At 34.0% G+C, this 22,503-nt stretch overlaps 1 protein-coding gene and 1 non-coding gene across 2 annotated transcripts; one reads left to right on the top strand and one right to left on the bottom strand.

The window, feature by feature from the left end:
- Positions 1–78: 78 nt before the first annotated feature.
- On the top strand, positions 79–185 carry LOC118491788. The gene has a single exon (XR_004892233.1). It is a non-coding gene; the product is annotated as a small nucleolar RNA R71 (small nucleolar RNA).
- A 5,480-nt stretch (positions 186–5,665) lies between these two features.
- On the bottom strand, positions 5,666–6,787 carry LOC110935216 (basic blue protein). Its single transcript, XM_022177717.2, has 2 exons — positions 6,526–6,787; positions 5,666–6,010 (listed from the first exon to the last, which is right to left on the bottom strand). The coding sequence occupies exons 1-2, from the start codon at positions 6,719–6,721 to the stop codon at positions 5,814–5,816; spliced, it is 393 nt and encodes a 130-aa protein (XP_022033409.1). The 5' UTR covers positions 6,722–6,787; the 3' UTR covers positions 5,666–5,813.
- Between the last annotated feature and the right edge of the window lie 15,716 nt (positions 6,788–22,503).

Below are 22,503 nucleotides of genomic sequence, written 5' to 3'. Positions count from 1 at the left end.
CCGGAGCTAGAGTCAAGTGTTTGTCTGGTGTGTGGCAACAACCCATTATAGAAAGTGGATACTTGTTGCCATGTCGCAAGACCGTGATGAGGACACTTTCGCAATAGCTCCATGAACCTTTCCCAAGTTTCATATAAGGATTCCCCATCCTCTTGTGAATAAGTATTAATTTCAGTCATTAATTTAGCCGTTTTAGCGGGAGGGAAATACTTATATAGAAATTTTTGAGCTAGTTCATCCCAGGTGTTTACCGATCCAGCTGGGAGGGTGTTAAGGCAAGCCTTCGCTCGGTCTTTGAGTGAAAACGGAAACATTCGGAGGCGGATGGCGTCATTTGATGCTCCATTGATCCGAAAAGTATCACATATTTCTAAGAAATTAGTAATATGTAGATGGGGATCCTCATCCGCAAGCCCATGGAAGGTTGCAGAGTTTTGAAGTATCTGTATCAAATGCGGTCGAAGTTCGAAGTTATTGGCTTCAACATTCGGTGCATTGATAGCGGCGCCGAGATTACCTACGGTGGGTCGTAGATAATCCATGAGAGTACGTTGGTCCGCCATTGGAAGTGGGTTCCCCGAAACCTTCTCTTGGTTTTTGGCTTTTAGTCTTTTTCTGAGAAAGCGTTCGGGTTCTTCTAGAAGTTCTTTTATGTCCATATTAAAACTGGAGCTCATACACTACGTAGGGGTGGCGTCTGGTTCCAAGTCCTGCAACAAAAACAGAAAAGAATGCTGGTCAGAAGGTTCACCACGGCCCCGTGCTCAGTAAACACGGCCCGTGGTAGGAGTTACAGTGATTGTTTTCCAGATCCCAGTTACTGGAGAGTTGGACACAGCCCCGTGTTGCACCGACATGGCCCCGTGGTTAGCCTTCTGTAACTTGGAAAACTAAAAACTGCCAGTAATAATGCTGGGCACGGCCCGTGTCCGAACAGGCACGGCCCGTGCTGAGCTCTGCAGAACCTGAAAAACTAGGAAAATCCTAAAAATAAAAAAGAAAATAAAAAAATGATTAGGCCGTTGATTCCAAACTTTCTTAAAATCCTTGTGTCCCCGGCAACGGCGCCAAAAACTTGATGTGTGCTAGTGTGTATATATTTTAAGCCCTTTTTACACTTTTTAGCCAAGTTTTAAATTTATAAGAGCCCACGGGGCGGTTGCGTAATATCATCACGGGGAAAATCAATAACGCATGGAACTTTAAAATTCCCACCCCGACCTCATTGTATAACGCTTAATATATAACGCAATTCCATTTTCGTTATTTTTTCCACGCTGTGATGGTTTTATTTGTGAGGGTATTTGTTGGTTGGGGGAAATTGTTGGGTGTGGTGATGAGTGATGACCACCCCCACTAAAAAAGGTTGTGAGTAATGGAAAAATGGTCGATGACATGGCGGAACTTGATTGGTGCTTGTGAGTGATAAATTCTATCACTAGTGAACCACCCCCTCCCCTAAAACACGATATTTACTAACACTAAACACACATATGGGCAAGTGCACCCATCGTGGACGTAGTATAGTGTTGGTAAGATACCGAGGTCATCAAAGGACACAAGAGCTTTTAGTACCGGTTTATCCTCAACGTCTAATCAAATCAAAATGTTAGAAAAATATTTTTAAACTAAGAAAATAAAACTAACTAAATGCTGAAAAATAAACTAAAAGTAAAAACAGATAGACAAGATGAATCACTTGGATCCAACTCGTGTGTTAGTATAACCTTTGATTATTTTCGCACTTTTGCACTTGTTTAAGAGATTATCTTAGTTTTTGTAGTTGGCCCCTCTTTTGAAGGCGACGTTACCCTTAACCCAGTAGTTTGAGTCAGCAATGATACAATCCTAAAGGGTCGGATTATTGAAAGATAATTAATTAAGTTATTAATGCAAATTATGGTAGGCCCCTCTTTTGGAGGTGACGTTACCCTCGACTAAGTAGTCTGAGTCAGCAGGGATATAGTCCTAAATAGCCGGGTTATAGTATTAATAGTAGTTAACTTATGAGGGGATCAAAGAGTTTGGACCCCCGCCATCCAATACATTTGGGTATTGAATGAGGTCCTACTAAATTTGACCCAGGTCCCTTGCAGGACCTCTAAACGCTGAACAAGGGCAAGACCCTTACCAAACCGTTCCCTTAACCCCCGACCAGGTAGCCAACATACCTCCATATAGACCGTGGAGATATGAATGGTGAAAATCTTTTATTTTATATAGACAGTAAAATAATGCCAAGACACCACGGACAAACGATAAGGAAGAATCACCTTCAACATAAGCAACTAGTTATTAAAGTCATTAATAGAAAACCAAATAAAAAGTGCAAAAGATTAAAAATAAAAAGTATTGTACTAGACACTTGTCTTCACCAAGTGATGTAAGAGACTTAGGCAAACATGGCCTTGATTGTCAAGAACTATTACGATCAATCTTGGATCCCGAGACGACTCACACACTCTATGGTGGACAATGGATGATGGTGGTGGATGATGGTGTTGTGATAGTGGTGGGTGGCGGATGAAGTGTGAGAGAGGTGGTGTGCCAAGTGATGAGTTGCAATGAATCCAAGCACTCCTATTTATAGGCTGAATAGAGGCCTGGGCACGGCCCCGTGTCCGCTGGGCACGGCCCCGTGCCTGTCTGACACTATCTCTCTTCATTAATTGTAATTCGCAATTACAATTAATGTGCCTGCAGTACTTTGGGCACGCCCCCGTGTTCACTGGGCACAGCCCCGTGGTGAGCATTAGAAGCTTCTATATGTTTGTCTTTTCTGGTGCTTCTTGGGCACGACCCCGTGCTCGCTGAACACGGTCCTGAAAATACAAAAGGAAGACAAAAACACACTTTTTCCAACATTAGTACTTAAAAAGGGTTAGTTTTATACCTTATTTGATGTAATTTATATGTTTCATTTTACACACATCGACGCCCAACCTAACTTCTCAAACTTTTGAGTAATTCCTATTTGTCTACATTCACTAGTTGTTCACAAACACAAACCTTATCCATGGTATTCTTTACCTGAGACATCTTGTATTTTCACAACTTGATTTCTAATTGTATGTTGTTAAACCGGGACAATGGCTTTTTCTTATCGACCAACCATTGTTCCCCAATGTCATCATCATTGTACTTAGCCCATTTCCAATTCTTTTGGAACAACTGGTCCTCTGTATATGGCAAGGAGCACAGTTGCTGCCACTTCACGGGCACACCACCAGAGGAAGAAGCCCCTTCATCTGTGGTTTTGGTTCTCTTACGACTAGACATGCCTACAAAACAACAACAATAAGACAATCAATATACCCTCAAACCTCAAAATAACTCAAACTTAAGCATAAACCATAATGTTGAACTTTTAATTTATCTTTAGACTTAAATTAGCCATTTTAAACTTTACGAGTAGCAACTTTAACATCTAGAAATCAAATTTTCATGGTTAAAATCCTAAGTTCATAAGGTTTCAACACATTCAACAACATGTTCATACTTAAACATGTGAATAAATGGGTGTAATCACATCCCCACACTTGTTCAATGTTCAATCCCACCCAAATCAAGTTCTACCAAATTTTTAGCTACTTCATCACAAATTTATCATAAACAACCTACTCTCAAACAAATAAGTTCAGAATTTCAGAAGAAATTGACAAACCATATGATAATTGTGCTAAAAATTAAGTAAGGTTCGTACCTTTAGTGTTGTAGATGAAGAAGAACTAACAAAAGATGAAAAACAAGTGACTTGTAGAACACCTTATGGAAAACTCAAAACTTGCAGCTCAAAATCTCGCAAACGAGACAGAATTGATGGAAACTAAGCTAAAGGGTTTTGTATCTCTCGAAAAACTACACAGTTTAGGCTCAAGAATCGTTTGATTTGGTGGAGACTTGAAGAAGTTATGAGAAGAAGAAGTTCTAGGGTTCTTGGAGAATTCTTGGTAAAGATGAAGTGCAAGAATAGATAAATGATGTTTGGAACCGTGTTTTGGTGTTTTAATCAGTTATAGATCAGATTGGATGAGACACGGGTCGAATATGTAGCTAGTATTGAGTTCGGGTCATGTTTGAATGGGTTTGAGAAGGTTTGGGTTCACTTTTAAAGAGCTGAAACGATTTCAGCTTCGGCACTATCTGAGCCGTGTCGCCGACGGCCCCCTTAAATTTCGAATTCCAGCGATGCGTTATATCACTGTCTAAGCCACCTTTTTGTCGATGGAGGCCGTCCATCGCAGACGCTACCTCTAACCCCCCCCCCCCCTCCATTTTTAAAGAAAATATGGGCAAAAATGAGTAATTGTTACATTAGTAGATTATAACTCTATAGCATTGACAACCCCATTCTCACTCCTTGATTATGATGTGTTGTGGGGAGGCCTTGGTAGAACGATTGAAACTATGAACTAGCATGATTCTCATGATTCCATTGATTTAGAATCCATTTTTTTCGCGTTTCTCATATTCTCAATAGTATGGATCCTACATTATAATCTCACTCATATGGATTTCACATTATCATGTCAACACAAGGTTTGAATGTACTCACATATTCTATTATGTTTTAACACACATTGCCTCGATAATCTCGTATTATGTCAAATGATTTTAACAAGTATCAACTTTTTAACATGTTTAAAATTTATGTTTCTTACCAACCTCTTTGAAGTTGACACTTGATTTTACACATGTTTCGGGTGGCCAAGTTTGATATCTCAAGTTCATTACACATAGGATGCATGGACTTTAGCCTGATAATTTAATTTGGACATTATTGTATTTGTTTGGACATGCTTATGTTTGTTGATTGTTTGAAAACATTAATCAAGATTAATGCATCTTTCAATTCAATAGTTTGATCATGTGTTTTGAACAATCATTCGTATTACTCCAATGTTTCCGCCAGCGGTTAAGGTGTTACAAGGGAGAGAGCCGTGTAGAGATAGAGAGAAAGCGTCAAGGAGAAGATGCGGTGAGGGGTCAACCTTTTAAACCCCCTACTGGCCCAAAATGTACAAATTACCAAATAGCAAAAGAAACAAAGAACCCAAAACAAGTAAAAGGAACAAAGCACAAGGTACAATCAACAATGCATAGAAATCTTGAAAATTCAGATTATATAAATACGAAAAAAGTGAAATTAGAGAAGTATGAAAAACAATCTTAAACTCAGATAGTTATGATATGTGGCGCAACTAATTAATCATTTATTAGGTTCACATTTTACACAACCATTAATTAAACCAAATGGTCTAGTAACAAATAAAGAAAATACCTTAATGGTCTAGTGACAAATAACTAAATTTCCCAAAGTATTGCCATATTCGCAACAATGGTTAAAACAACAAAAATACGGGCTTCAAAAACTCAACCGGATTAAGCACCAATTAAATCAAGAAGAGTTGTCTCGTCATCTCTTTATCTATGTACCGTATACAGCTAAACCAGGCGATTTCTAGTTAAACCAACTAAGAAAAAGTGATTACTAAAGCAAAACCTATAAAAATGCTCGAGTCACACATCTCAGTTTTACAACCCATGCGGGTTTCAAGCTTTGCTAAAAACAGATAATATATGTACAACAAAACATATCGCAGATAACAACACTTTAAAATTGCTTAATTTAAGGCCAAATATTATAATAAGCGAAATTTGTCTATACCATAATCCATATGACAATATTTAAAATATATGGTACTCTTAGTACACGCATAAATACATAGATTTTATTGATTATTCATTATCATTAGTATTTATAATATTATTATTATTGTTACTTTGAATTCAGGATGAAAATGTTTGAATCTTCATGGTACATGCCTTGAGGTCCTCATCGTAGGACAATGACCCTTCATACTGCAAATGAAGTAGTTATCTCCATGCTGGAGGGTAATTGAGTCATTTCCACTTGTGTAAACCTTGTCGGTCGGAGTAGTCTTGCAATTATCAAACCCTTCCTTGTTCACTACCACAACATTATGCTCTCCTTTTCGGTATTTAAAAACTGTTCACATCATAAAATAACTAATCAATTAAACAACTAAATGAAAACATGATGTTGTGGTACTGGGTAGTTCAGATCTATCAGTGGTATCGAGTGGTACGGTTGGTGGTAGGTATGGGTTTTTTTTCTGGGTATGATGTTCTTCATACAAGTTTGATGTTTGAAGGTTTGATCTTGGTTCAACCGAAATGGAGTATGGATCAGGTTCTAGTTATTTCACGGGTCAACTAAAGATTTTTTATTTATTTTAAGTTTATATATAATAATATGAGGGTTTATTAGTCATTTCACTGATCAATTAACGGTTAACCAACCAATTCGGTTAGCAGGGATTTAAATTGACAACCATATGGACTTGATTGTTTAATTTTGCCAAACAGTGACTCTACGTGCCATTGGGTATTAACCACATGGTCTCAAATTGTAGTTTACTGAAATAAATATTTTGTTGAGTAATTTACAAATTAAATTTATATAATGTTAGCAAACAAAGCAGTGATATGTTGAGAGGATACCATATCTTTCGCCAGCCCCGAAGGTGCGGTCACCGGGTTGACCGACCCAATTTTCGTCTTTATAGTTCATATTCCAACCACTTTTACCACCAACGATATGATCTCTTAACACTTCATATGCCTTGCATTGCAGCGCCATCACTAGTAGACATATCACCATTATTACCACCATTGCATCACCTCTTCCCTTAGCCATGATTTATTTAGTCAAGCAAGAAGAGATGGTGATTTCTAATTTGATGATTATTGTCGTTTCATTTGTGAGTTGTTTGTGTGGATATGAAACCAATTTATATCCAAAAAATCACTCATAGATTTTGAAAGTTCGGTAGTATTAAGGTTTTTTTTAATTAATACAAGTATAAGGTTTCTTTGTCATTTAGAAACACTTCTTAAAATAATTATTTATCAGAGTACCCGTTTTATAATTTTCAACATTATATTTTATAATTTTAAGTGGCTAAAAATTACTTGTTGATATTCCTCTAACTTACAGCCCGATCTCGAACAATCGTTGATATTCCTCTAACTTACAACCCGATCTTATACTTATCCTAAAAATCAACATGAGATATCAAAAACTAGACAATTCTAATTCAGTTTTTAGATTTAAATTTCTCGTGACTTTAATAAAATCGAAGTTAAATATTTTTAGTAACATATACGATAATAATATATTGTATTTTAATAAAGTGGCATAGTATCGATTACCTAGTAATAGGTGAGTATCACCTAATACCATATATATACACAAACATATGTTGTAACCAGGGGCGTACCCCTTGAAAAATATAATTCCGACCGCACCCCTTGGATATTTTCACCCGCACCCTTTAAAAATTTTCAACCGCCCAATTAAAAAAATATTATGAATTTATAAAAAAGTTAAACACCGATTTTTATTTAATATATAAGTAGGGGAGAGTTCATTGGGGAACACCAAAAAAATGGGGAACTGGGGAACAGGGGCATTTTTGTCCAAACCATATTTCATTTCGTTCAGGTGTCAAAAATAGAACTCCATCTTCAGTTGCAAACCCTAGCTCCACAGAACCACCACCACCACCCAAATCGGAACCCTAGCTCATCCACCGTCGATAGAAATCAACACCGTCACACTCTTCATCCGCCACCGTCGATCCAGCGGAACCTTTTCAGAGTGGAATCAAGATAACTTAGGGTTTGAAAGTGAACTCATGTTGTGCTGCTTTACGGATCTGGATCTCCGAAGTAGGTTCCGAGTCAACAAAATTGAAATGCTTCTGAATGATTTGTGCAATCCGAACCACCGCCTGGTTCTTTACATACATGGTTCGAATACACACATGCATACTGAAGATCAACGTCTTTCGGTTTTTCGTTTTGTTCGTTCCGTTCCTTCGGCCGACCAACCACCGGTAAAATGCCTCACTCTTTCTCTCCTTCTTGTTTCTGTCACTACATATGTATAATTGTTTGTATTTGTATCTGTAGTGTGTGATTGATGTATGTATTGATTGATTTGTGTGTTGGTTTAGTTGTAGTGTGTGATTGTCGTATGTATTTATCGATTTGTGTGTTGGTTTAGTCTGTAGTGTGTGATTGTCGTCGAAACAAGAATCGTTTGATCTAGCTTGTAAAAATAATGAGGTATTGTCATGTTTTAACTTTAAAGCCCTTAAATGTTTACAGATTCGTTGTTTATGGATTATCTATATTGTATTTGTCTATGCTTAGGTTTATATATAATTGTCATTGATATAATTTTAGTGGTTATTGATCCAAATAGAACACTAGCAGTTTTTATTGTTAGTAATTTTGCTTGTTTCCACATTCACGTTTCAAAATATTAGGTTTTGATTTTGTTCTACTGTAAACTTAAAATTTAACATGTTAAATTTCATTTGAGATGTTAAATACGATATTTATCTCCTTAGGTTATATACAACAATCGGAAGCTTTGATTGTTTATCTGGTGTGCACCATCGGGTAAAGGCAACTCAGTGGATTTTTGGAACAAGCTTTTAATTAAGGGTGACTGTCTAAAAAATCGCTTTCCTAGCCTTTTCAGTATTAGCTGGTATAAAAGGGTTATGGTGATGGAGTGTTATAAAAGGGTGGGTAGGCTTAATATGGGATTTGGGCTAGAAAAGGGCGTCTACAGATACTGAAAAATCAGAATTTAATCAGTTGTTGGAGGTTCTTGCTCTGCAGGATATTCAAAGAAGAACGATGTCTGGTGGTGGAAGTCGGGTGGAATGGTTGTCGATTTCTCTGTTAAATAGGTGAGGAAGGATCTGAACGATAACATGTATCCAGTGGTGAAGGGTCATAAGTCAAATGGAGCTCGATGGCAGAGCTGAAAGTCATTTTTTGTCTGGAGGGCTGCTGCAGACTAGATTGCTACGACAGATTCTTTGGTGGCTCGGGGGTTACGGTCAAGGAAGGGAGGTGTCCGAGATGTGGGGTTTTTCTTTGGATAATTGGAGCGAATTTAGGGGGCTGGAGTTCGGCTACATGGTTTTTGTCATTTATGTTTCTTGGTGCTGGGCGTGTGTTATTATTTTCTGTTATACTTTTGCTTAGCACCTAGCTAAGCTTTTGGTGTAATAAAATTGTTCTCGTTTGCTGTAAAAAAAAAAGGTGATAGATCCATTTCAAACTTGTCATGTTTTCAGCTAATAAACAAGTTATTAGCTAATTATTGTTGATTTTATTTTGTGATGGTGTGATTTATAATGTTTTATGATATGTTTTGTTTGTAGTTTTTTTTTTGTACACAAATGATATGAATACATGTCTATGAATCTTTCTTGAGCCCATTGCCGTTGTTTTGTTGCATTCTTACCATGAGCAACAGTGCCATTTATATATTCATTTATTAGTCCATACTTAGGAATCTTTTTCTATTAGCCCTTGTTTTGTTGGATTAAGGGTGATTGTACATGTTTAAATTGTGTGAAACAAAATTGCCCTGAAACACCTTATATTTTGTCGAACGGGGCGCGACCTTTTTTTCCATAGAAGAGGGATAGATTTTGTTTATATATTAATAGTCAAAAACTCGCGAAGGTGTAGACTACACAACTCTAGAAAAACAGGTTTCCCTGCAAGTATGTTTTGACAATCATTTCCAATCTGTGCATTGCACGTGTTAACTATTCTGTAGGTTTCTTTGCTCATCATTTTTTTTACTTTTGAAGAATGTCTTTGAATGTGCATCCCATGAAGGGGTGGCTCAAGAGGGGCTATTCCGAATGATTTTATATACTTACTGCAGAGAATTAATGCATGAATGGGGCTAAATGATGCGGAATATCACTGCATGATTTCGTCATTACTAAAACTTAACGAGCTTAAAGAAGTTGAAGACCTATACACCGAATGGGAATCCACTTCCGTAACTGGCGATTCACGGCTCCCAAATTTGATCCTTGCAACGAATTATAGATTGATTATTTTAATTTTTATTAATCGCAAGGTACGTCTTGTGTCACAAAGTTTTCCTAGATCACGAGTGATCCGGGTGAGATCGGAGATACATCACCTCGTAGAAGTTTAGGAGCTTTCCCGAAAATATACCATTGATAATATTTATGACACGTTAAATAATATAAAACGACTAAACATTTGTTTATAAATAAAAAAATAAATTCTTAACATATTAAATATTTTTTTAACGTAATAAAATATTTTCTTAACATGTTAAATATATTTTATAGGTTTATTTAAAAATAATAATTTTTTCAGATTAATATGAAATATAATTTGATTTTTCAACTTTATGTGTTGTATCTGATATGAGCACAACAAATTATAAATTGATTATTATTTTAATTTTATTAATCGCAAGGTACGTCTTGTGTCACCATGGTTTTTTTAGATCACAAATGATCCGGGTGAGATCGGAAATATATAACCTCGTAGAATGTTAGGAACTTTCCTTACAGAATACTATTGCGAATATTTATGACACACTAAATAATTTAAAAGGACTAAACATTTGTTTATAAATAAAAAAAATTCCTAACATGTTCAATATTTTTTTAACATAATAAAATATTTTCTTAACATGTTAAATATATTTTATTGGTTTATTTAAAAATAATAATTGTTTCAGATTAATATGAAAGATAATTTGATTTTTCAACTTTATGTGTTTGTATCTGATATGAGCACAACGAATTATAGATTAATTATTTTAATTTTTATTAATCGCAAGGTACGTCTTGTGTCACCATCGTTTCCTAGATCACGAGTGATTCGGGTGAGATCGGAAATATATCATCTCGTAGATGGTTAGGAGCTTTCCAGACAACATACTATTGCGAATTTTTATGACACGTTAAATAATATAAAAAGACTAAACATTTGTTCATAAATAAAAAAATAAATTCTTAACATGTTAAATATTTTTTTAACATAAAAATATATTTTCTTAACAAGTTAAATATATTTTATTGGTTTAATTAAAAATTATAATTATTTCAAATTTATATGAAATATAATTTGATTTTTCAACTTTATGTGTTGTATCTCTTATGAGCACAACGAATAATAGATTGATTATTATTTTAATTTTTATTAATCGCAAGTTACGTCTTGTATCATCATGGTTTTTTTAGATCACAAATGATCGGGTGAGATCGGAGATATACCAACTCGTAGAATGTTAGGAGCTTTCCAGACAATATACCATTGCGAATATTTTTGACACGTTAAATAATTTAAAAAGACTAAACATTTGTTTATAAATAAAAAAAATAAATTCTTAACATGTTAAATATTTTTTAACATAATAAAATATTTTCTTAACATGTTAAATATATTTTATTGATTTATTTAAAAAAATTGTTTCAGATTATGAAATATAATTAGATTTTTCAACTTTAAGTATTGTATCTGATATAAGCATAACGAATTATATTGATTAATTATTATTAATCGCAAGGTACGTCTTGTGTCACCATGGTTCCTAGATCACGAGTGATCCGGGTGAGATCGGAGATACGTCACCTCATAGAAGGTTGGGAGCTTTCCGACAATATACCATAGAGAATATTTATGACACGTTAAATAATCTAAAAAGACTAAACATTTGTTTATAAATAAAAAAAAAATCTTAACATGTTAAATATTTTTTTAACATAATAAAATATTTTCTTAACATGTTAAATATTTTTTATTGGTTTATTTAAAAATAATAATTGTTTCAGATTAATATGAAATATAATTTGATTTTTCAACTTCATGTGTTGTATCTAATATGAGCACAACGAATTATAGATTAATTATTTTAATTTTTATTAATCACAAGGTATGCCTTGTGTCACAATGGTTTCCTAGATCATAAATGATCTTGGTGAGATCGGAGATACATCACCTCGTAGAAGGTTAGGAGCTTTCCAGACAATATACCATTGCGAATATTTATGACACGTTAAATAATATAAAAAGACTAAACATTTGTTTATAAATATAAAAATAAATTCTTAACATGTTTTAACATAATAAAATATTTTCTTAACATGTTAAATATATTTTATTGGTTTATTTAAAAAAAATTGTTTCATATTAATATGAAATATAATTTGATTTTTCAATGTTATGTGTTGTATCCGATATAATCACAACGAATTACATTGATTAATTTTTACTAATCGCAAGGTATGCCATGTGTCACCGTGGTTTCCTAGATCAAAAATGATCAAAGTGAGATCGGAGATACATATACCATTGCGAATATTTATGACAATATACCATTGCGAATATTTATGACACGTTAAATAATTTGAAAAGACTAAACCCTTGTTTATAAATAAAAAATAAAATCTTAACATGTTAAATATATTTTATTGGTTTATCTTAAAAAATTGTTTTAGATTAATATTAAATATAATTTGATTTTTCAACTTTATGTGTTGTATCTGATATAAGCACAACGAATTATATTGTTTAATTACTATTAATAACAAGGTACGTCTTATGTCACCATGGTTCCTAGATCACGAGTGATCCGGGTGAGAACGGAGATACATCACCTCGTAGAAGGTTAGGAGCATTCCCGAAAATATACCATTGAGAATATTTATGCCACGTTAAATAATATAAAAATACTAAATATTTGTTTATAAATACAAAAATAAATTCTTAACTTTTTAAAAAAAATTTAACATAATAAAATATTTTCTTAACATGTTAAATATATTTATTGGTTTATAAAAAAATAATTGTCTTAGATTAATACGAAATATAATTTGATTTTTCAACTTTATGTGTTGTATCTAATATAAGCACAACGAATTATATTGATTGATTATTTTAATTTTTATTAATCACAAGGTATGCCTTGTGTCACCATGGTTTCCTAGATCATAAATGATCCAGGTGAGATCAGAGATACATCACCTCGTAGAAGGTTAGGAGATTTCCCGAAATATACCATTGAGAATATTTATGACACGTTAAATAAAATAAAAAGACTAAACATTTGTTTACAAATAAAAAAAATAAATTCTTAACATGTTAAATATTTTCTTAACATAATAAAATATTTTCTTAACATGTTAAATATATTTTTTATTGGTTTATTTAAAAATAATAATTGTTTCAGATTAATATGAAATATAATTTTATTTTTCAAGTTTATGTGTTGTATTTGATATGAGCGCAACGAATTAAAGATTGATCATTCTAATTTTTATTAATCGCAAGGTACGTCTTGTGTCACAATTGTTTCCTAGATAACGAGTGATTCGGGTGAGATCGGAGATATATCACCTCGTAGAATGTTAGGAGCTTTCCTGACAATATACCATTGCGAATATTTATGACACGGTAAATAATTTAAAAAGATTGAATATTTGTTTATAAATAAAAAACAAATTGTTAACATGTTAAATATTTTTTAATATAATAAAATATTTTCTAAACATGTTAAATATATTTTATTGATTTATTTAAAAAAAATTGTTTCAGATTGATATGAAGTATAATTTGATTTTTCAACTTTATGTGTTGTATCTGAGATAAGCACAACGAATTCTATTGATTAATTATTATTAATCGCAAGGTACGTCTTGTGTCACCATCTTTCCTAGATCACGAGTGATTCGGGTGAGATCGGAGATACATCACCTCGTAGAAGGTTAGGAGCTTTCCAGATAATATACCATTGCGAATATTTATGACACGTTAAATAATATAAAAAGACTAAACATTTGTTTATAAATAAAAAAATAAATCCTAACATGTTAAATATTTTTTTAACATAATAAAATATTTTCTTAACATGTTAAATATATTTTATTGGTTTATTTAAAAAAAATTGTTTCAGATTAATATGAAATATAATTTGATTTTTCAACTCTATGTGTTGTATCTGATATAAGAATAACGAATTATATTGATTAATTATCATTTATCGCAAGGTACGTCTTATGTCACCATGGTTCCTAGATCACGAGTGATCCGGGTGAGATCGGAGATACATCACCTCGTAGAAGGTTGGGAGCTTTCCGACAATATACCATAGAGAATATTTATGACAAGTTAAATGATCTAAAAAGACAAAACATTTGTTTATAAATAAAAATTCTTAACATGTTAAATATTTTTTTAACATAATAAAATATTTTCTTAACATGTTAAATATATATTTTTTTGGTTTATTTAAATATAATAATTGTTTCAGATTAGTAAGAAATATAATTAGATTTTTCAACTTCTTATGTTGTATCCGATATGAGCACAACGAATTATAGATTGATTATTTTAATTTTTATTAATCACAAGGTATGCCTTATGTCACAATGGTTTCCTAGATCATAAATGATCCAGGTGAGATCGGAGATACATCATCTCGTAGAAGGTTAGGAGCTTTGCAGACAATATACCATTACGAATATTTATGACACGTTAAATAATATAAAAGGACTAAACATTTGTTTATAAATAAAAATAATAAATTCTTAACATGTTAAATATTTTTTAACATAAGAAAATATTTTCTTAACATGTTAAATATATTTTATTGGTTTATTTAAACAAAAATTTGTTTCAGATTAATATGAAATATAATTTGATTTTTCAACTTTATGTGTTGTATCCGATATAAGCACAACGAATTACATTGATTAATTCGCAAGGTACGTCATGTGTCAGCATGGTTCCTAGATCAACAGTGATCCGGGTGAGATCGGAGATACATCACCTCGTAGAAGGTTAGGAGCTTTCCGACAATATAGCATTGAGAATATTTATGGCACGTTAAATAATATAAAAAGGCTAAACATTTGTTTAAAAATAAAAAAAATAAATCCTTAACATGTTAAATATTTTTTTAACATAATAAAATATTTTCTTAACATGTTAAATATATTTTATTGGTTTATTTAAAAATAATAAGTGTTTTAGTTAATATGAAATATAATTTGATTTTTCAACTTTATGGGTTGTATTTGATATGAGCACAACGAATTATAGATTGATTATTTTAATTTTTATTATTCGCAAGGTACGTCTTGTGTCACCATTGTTTCCTAGATCACGAGTGATTCGGGTGAGATCGGAGATACATCACCTCGTAGAAGGTTAGGAGCTTTCCAGACAATATACCATTGCGAATATTAATGACACGTTAAATAATATAAAAAGACTAAACATTTGTTTATAACTAAAAAATAAATTCTTAACAAGTTAAATATTCTTTTAACATATTAAAATATTTTCTTAACATGTTAAATATATTTTATTGGTTTATTTAAAAATAATAATTGTTTTAGATTCATATGAAATATAATTTGATTTTTCAACTTTATGAGTTGTATCTGTTATGAGCTCAACGAATTGTAGATTGACTATTTTAATTTTTATTAATCTTAAGGTACGTCTTGTGTCACCATGGTTTTATTAGATCACAAATGATCAGGTGAGATCGGAGATATATCACCTCGTAGAATGTTAGGAGCTTTCCTGACATTATACCATTGCGAATATTTTTGACACGTTAAATAATTTAAAAAGACTGAACATTTGTTTATAAATAAAAAAATTTTAACATGTTAAATATTTTTAATATAAAAAATATTTTCTTAACATGTTAAATATATTTTATTGATTTATTTAAAAAAAATTGTTTCAGATTAATATGAAATATAATTTGATTTTTCAACTTTATGTGTTGTATCTGATATAAGCACAACGAATTATATTGATTAATTATTATTAATCGCAAAGTACGTCTTGTGTCAGCATGGTTCCGAGATCACGAGTGATCCGAGTGTGATCGGAGATACATCACCTCATTGAAGGTTTGGAGCTTTCCCGACAATATACCATTAAGAATATTCATGACACGTTAAATAATATAAAAAGACTAAACATTTGTTTACAAATAAAAAAAAATAAATTCTTAACATTTTAAATATTTTTTTAACATAATAAAATATTTTCTTTACATGTTAATATATTTTATTATTTTATTAAAAAATAATAATTGTTTCATATTAATATGAAATATAATTTGATTTTTCAACTTTATGTGTTGTATCTGATATGAGCACAACAAATATAAATAAATTGTTCAAAAAACTTTTACACCCATTCCACTAGTTCCAAGAAACTGTTTATATATGAAATGAAAATTTTACATTTGATAAAATCAAATAAATTGTTCACAATTTGAAATTTTAACTGCGACGGGTACCAAATAAACATCAAAATGAGAATAACTTAGAGCGCGTATACATTCAACAAAGCTTCGATTTGCAAATTGCATGCCTAATCTAATATAGGTAGCATTTTGGCAATGCACATGCCCATTAAACATGTTTTATATTTTCTATTCATCTTATTGGTTTAACATTTTATGGATAAACTGGGGTTGTAAGTAAGCCTGCACTTCCACGCATAAAACTTACCCGAAACCGGCTGCGTTTACCACTTGTATGCATCCTCTCAGACTTCTGACCAAGAACGACCTGGGCGGGTCAATTTCCCAGCTCTATTTGTCACTTCCCGAACACAGAAACTGATTCAAGATTTGTCATCTGTGTTGTACCCATAAACTCCTTAGCTGAACATAATTGTCTAACCCAATGGGATTTCACACTCCAACTACCATCACATATCATAACACGGTCTGCAACACATGCCATTTTCTGCCTTTCCAAAGCGTATAAGAACGAAAACTTTGCTGCTAGAGAATATCATGAGTTTTCTACTCTAAATGATGAATATTCTAACGTCTTAGCATTTGCAATCTGCAGCATTGACTGAACCACCTCCACTAACTGTCACCTCAAAAACCTTGGTTCAGTTCTGGCCAACTCAATCAACAGCTCCAATGCCTCTTGTGTGGTGGCCTCCTGTCCACCGTTCAAAGCTTCCATCAAAGTCGTCATCATCGCAGGAAGTAGATCTTGAAACCTATCCCTATCACCGGAGTTCAAACACTGAATAAAATTAATCACAACACTTAAGGCGACAATTCGCACATCGGAACTACCGGATGTAGTCAAACACTGCAAAAACACAACATGAAGATGGTTAATATGCAGAATCAAAGTCTCGCCGATATACCGTGACAATTGAGCAAATATAAAAAATGCAGACTCCTGAAGCTTAAAATTTATCGAACGAAACACACTGGAACATGAATGGTAACAAGCTCAGGCTAACCGTTATCCGGTAATATACTCGAAGCAAGTTCTGAAATCGTATCACACAACTTTTTTATGAAAATTTTTGCTTCTCCTTGCCGCACACAAGTCAACAGTATAGATGTAAGTGAAGACTGAGTGCCCGGAGATAACATATTCCATATCAACATAAAAGGAATAGAATACTAAACCTATTTTGAAAATAAACATAAAAAACCTATATATGATCAAGTGTTTGATAAAAATGTTAACTAATTTTTATATCGTTTTAATTTTATTTTAAAAAAAAAACTATATAAAAATCAAGTTAAAAAAATATTAACATGTTAAAACAATAAATTTTTTCTGAAAAAAGCAACAACACATGAACAAACATCTAAAAGTACTTATAAATTTCATGTAACCAGGCTAAGTTAAATAAAATTAAAAGAAAATAGCAGATATGTGATATCTTAAACTGAGATCTAAATTCTACAAAATAAAATTCCAGAGATCAAAGAAGAAATCAGTAACCACTAAGATTTTCAAACAGTTTCGGAAATATAGATCTGTAAAAGTGCAAATTAGAACAAACCTAGATGTTACATAGATGCTAGATAGATCTAAGACGAAATCGGTAGAGGCTAGGATATCCGAACAGTCTTTGAAAAAGCAGATCTGAAATCACAATCGATTTCCGGTGACGCAGACAACAACACTCTTCAAAAAGCAGATGTGAAAACAAAGGCGATCTCCGCAAAATCGGATGACGACCGTCTTCAAAACGAAGATCTGAAATCATAGGTGATCTCCGGCGATGGGAACGACAACAGTCTTCAAAAACCAGATCTAAAAGCTCGGCGGATCTCCGGCGATGGGGACGATGGTTGCAATGTACGGGAACAAGTCCAAAATAATCTAATTCATACTTTTCTAAAATTCCAAAAATACCCCTCCGCTTTTTTACCTTTAAAATATCTAATCTAATCTCAGCCGTTAATTAACTTCATCCAAGGGTTCCTAGGGGGGTTCCCCGGTTCCCCACTTTTTTAGTGTTCCCCAATGAACCTCACACTATATAAGTATATAACATAATTTATATAATTATTCTTTAACTACTTATTCACTTAATTACTTAACACATTCAAAGCCCAATATACAATCTATTTTTATTAACCCAAGCCCAAACCCAACCCAAAGAAATTGAACAAAATAAAATACCCTCACGACCGCACGACTTTTTTTGCGGGAAAAACCAAAATTCCGGCATGACCAACCCATATTACGCCAAAATTCCCGTATGGAACTAGTATGGTTTCTTTATTGATTTTGTTTTTGTTGTTTTATGTGATGATTAAGAGAAAATATATATGTATAAGGGTTTGATCTTTTTATGTTTTTTAGGTTGTTCTAGACTTGTAGTTAAATAATTTTGTTGTTTTATATATAGCTTTTTTTGTTTAAATGATTAATTAAAAATAATTAACATTTAATAATAGAGCTTGTATGTTTGAAAATAAAATTGAAAATTATGGACTATAGTTGAGCATGATTGTTTATTTTTTGAAGTGTTTAATGTTGTTTTATGGACTTATGGAGTGATTTATTGTGATAGGAACCATGAGTGATAATGTAACGAATTTATGGGGTGTTTAGTATCTGTAGTTGATGTTTTAGATATATTTCAAAAAATGAAAACCTGTAGTGCACAATTTTAAATACGTTTGTAATGACATTTGACGTGTTTTTGATGATTATAGAAATTTTAGTTTGATGTTCTTTTATGTTACATGTCCCGACCCGATCCAACCCGCTATGAACCGATTTTTTTATATAGCTAGTGGCCTAAAATCTTTAAAAATATTCCACACCCCTAGGAAAAAATTCATGAGACCGCCACTGGTTGTAACCTTGGTTACACGGGTACTCACCATTTGTTAATCTTTAATTTGGTATCAATGTGAAAGGTCTACATTTCCGGTTAACTCACATAGGACATAAGAGCGTTTCTAATAAAGAGGTGTTGAAGAACCTCTTTTTATACTAGAAAGAAGAAAAATACTAATAGAGATAATAATAATAATATTAATAATAGTAATAAAAGCACTAGTAAAAGTAATGAAAATAACAAAAAAATAACTCTTCTACATAATTTATTTTTTTAGATCTGCAAAAAAAAAATATTTTTCTTTTTACCTTTGGCAGATCAAGAATATACGTCTCTCTTACAGGAGCAAGGGATCTTGGAAACAATTTATCCAATCTACTCTGATACCAATTATTGGTCCCTTTTTGCGACCCTGTTCGAATGATGTAAACATTCAAAGAATAAAAAATAGAGACAGTGAGAGTGGGATTTCTTCAATGATTAATTCTTATAAAATAAATGAATAGTTCTATGAACATAAGAATTAATCTTTGTTTGGCGAAATCAAACAAAGAAGAAGGGGTCGATCTGAGAATAAACTCGAATCTTGAATGTTACCCCTGGCCAAACAAGTTGGGAGGGGGGTCCCACATATGAGCTTAGAATGGGGGGCGGGGTACCCATGCTTTGTGAATTTTTTCCTTGTTAAAAAGTGTTAGATTTTATTAGGTGAAATGTTAGGAAACTTCATATGCTTAACTGTTTAAGTGTTTTTAATGTGCTAAGTGACCATTACTAGTCTAACATGACCGAATTGACATTAGATGGTCACTAAAAAAAAGATTTGATGTTGTTCGGATAATCGTTTCGCTTTGTTTCCGTTAGTCGTTATTAGAACGCTAAGCTTGTCTAACTTGTGTGAATTGATGTAGTTATTGGTTCGGATGATACCCGCAGGTATCCTCGTACGAATTGAATGTTATACAACACTTTTATATGTTGCAAATAGATTAAAAGGCTGATTTCTGTAGAATTTCTGCGGAAAAGTGTTGAATTTGTCGCTTTTAGTGCTTTTCAGGCAGTTTTTAGTGTTATCGGACTTCGGGAAGGTTTTAAACCAAACCCTTGCATTCCTAGTTAGGGTTTAATATATATTAGATGTTGGACTTTCGTTTAAGTCTTAAAGATCTTGTTTCGATGGTTTCTGTGGATCCTGCGTTTTCGTCAGAATACTAGTTTACTAGGGTGCTGTTTGTTTTTCTGCGGGAAAAGGTCTGCAGTCTGCGGACCACATCTGTAGGCATCTGCAGGAGAAGAGGTGGACCAAATGTCTGCAGTCTGCAAGGAGAAGAGGGTTTGTTTTTTTATATATATAAAACCTCTTCTAAGGTTTAAAACACACACACAACACACAGTCACACACTGATCTCTCTCTACTCTCTCTCTCTACAATCTGCAGACCACCACCGCCGCACCACCTCCGCCTTCACACCACCGCCATCATCTCCGATCTGGGTTCAACCACCACCACCACCACCGATCTCCGCCATCTCACCAGCTTGTTTGGTTCGATTTGGGGGTTTCTGGGTTCAACCACCACCACCGATCTGCGATATGGGTTCGATTTGGGGTTTTCGTCGTTCAACCACCACCACCGGTCTCCAATCTCTCTCTCTCTCTACGGTATCTCTCTCTCACTCTCTCTATCTCTCTCTCTGGGTTCGATTTGGGGGTTTTGGGAGCCGCACCGGCGGCGGTGGCAGGGAAGAAGGTGGAGGTGGTGGTGGAGACGTGGTGGCGGAGATGGTGGAGGTGGTGTCGGAGACGTGGTGGTTTCGATTTGGGGGTTTTGGGTGGTGTTTGTTTTATGGGGGTGTATGTGGTGGCGGTGGTGGTGGAGGGGGTGGCGGTGGTGGTGGAGGTGGTGGCGGAGATGGTGGCGGAGATGTGTGGTGGTGGAGGTGAGACAGGTCTGTGGGCAAGAGAAGAGGTGAGAAGAGGTCCGCAGACTTAAGGCCATGTCTGCGTGGGGAAGAGGTGAGGCAGACGTTTTTGGTCTGCAGATCTTCCGGAAAACAAACAAGCTGAAGAGTTCAAACATCTGTGCACGTCTGCGCGGCGCAGACATGAGTGGCCAGAAGTACTTCTGGCCAAAAAAACAAACCCCGCCTAGGTGCTTTTCTAGTAGTTTTGATGCATTGTTTAAACTGTTTCAAATTTACTTAATAAAAATGGATCATATGCATCCTATGTAAGTATTCCATGAGTATTTTAAGTGTATGTCATGAAATATGCAGTTTGGATGTTCAAAACGCATGAAAATGTAGCTAAAATTGAGTACTTTAAGTGTAAGAAAGTTATCGAAAAGTGGCAGTTGTCACATTGGTAACCCCCTTAATTACCTCCTTATCTGTTTTGATATGAAGAACCACCTTGTCCACTACCTTGATTCCCCGATTGAAAGTTTGGGTTCATCTGATTTGAAGCATTACCATACCGGAAGTTTGGATGGTTCCTCAAACCTGAATGGTAAGTTTTGGAGTTCATGTCATATTGTTTTCTATCTCCATACACATGATTTTTTTCATCGGCGGCTTGTGCCATGTTCACTTGGCACTCTTTGGCTCTATGACCAATATCACCGCAATCCTCACACACCACAAATTGGACCGCTCCTACACCCTTTCTCTTCATATGGGCCAACTCCCGCTCTAAAGTAGCAAAAGGATCCTTGACACTTGAATCAAGATCAGGAAGAGATTGGGAAACTGGGTGCTATTTGGCTTGATCCGCCATTGCAACCGTTTATGAATTTTTACTCATTCTTTCTAAAAAGTCCCAATCATCCTCCTCGTGATTGTTTGGTAACGTGCCATTATTCGCGGGTAGCAAGTACTTGTGCTCACCGGCATCCAACCCTCTCTCAAAACATTTCAGCAACTCCCACCTTGGAATTTGATGGTGAGGACATTTTCGAACCAATTCCTTGAACCGTGTGAGAGCTTCATGTAGCAATTCTCCCGAAAGTTGTCGAAATGACTAAATTTCATCTCTTGCATCATCGGTCTTCGCTATTGAATAATACTAATCGAGAAAAACCTGTTGCATCTCGGCCCATGTACGAATACTATTCACCGGAAGCGTGAGAAACCATTGCTTCGCTTTGTCTTTTATTGAAAATTGAAATAGTCTCAATTTCACTTCCTCGATCTCAAAGTCATGCCCTCCGATCGTACTACAAATAGAGGAGAATTCCGCCTAGTGCGTAATGGCTTGTCATTTGTCCTACCATTGAAGTGAGGTAGGATGTTAATGTAATTCGGGTTACACTCAAAAGACCTAATTCCCCTTGGTGGAGGAACAATTAGTGAGTCATTTTCGGTGACCACCGACCTAAAACGATCATTTACACCCCTAGGAACTTGTTGTGGACGACAACGTGGACCAATAACCTCTTGATCCACCGGTCTTCGGTTTCCTCTTCTATTTCCA

This window comes from Helianthus annuus, chromosome 4, assembly GCF_002127325.2.
Source record: "Helianthus annuus cultivar XRQ/B chromosome 4, HanXRQr2.0-SUNRISE, whole genome shotgun sequence".
NCBI classification, from domain to species: domain Eukaryota; kingdom Viridiplantae; phylum Streptophyta; class Magnoliopsida; order Asterales; family Asteraceae; genus Helianthus; species Helianthus annuus.
Note: the sequence above shows the minus strand (reverse complement) of the source record. Positions and strands in the feature narration are given on the sequence as shown.

Excerpts from the sequence above, each read along its gene's own strand:
- LOC110935216 (XM_022177717.2), bottom strand. The coding sequence starts at position 6,721 with ATGGCTAAGGGAAGAGGTGATGCAATGGTGGTAATAATGGTGATATGT. Across the intron at positions 6,011-6,525 it reads CGGGGCTGGCGAAAGATATG|TTTTTAAATACCGAAAAGGA; the intron begins GTATCCTCTCAA and ends TGATGTGAACAG.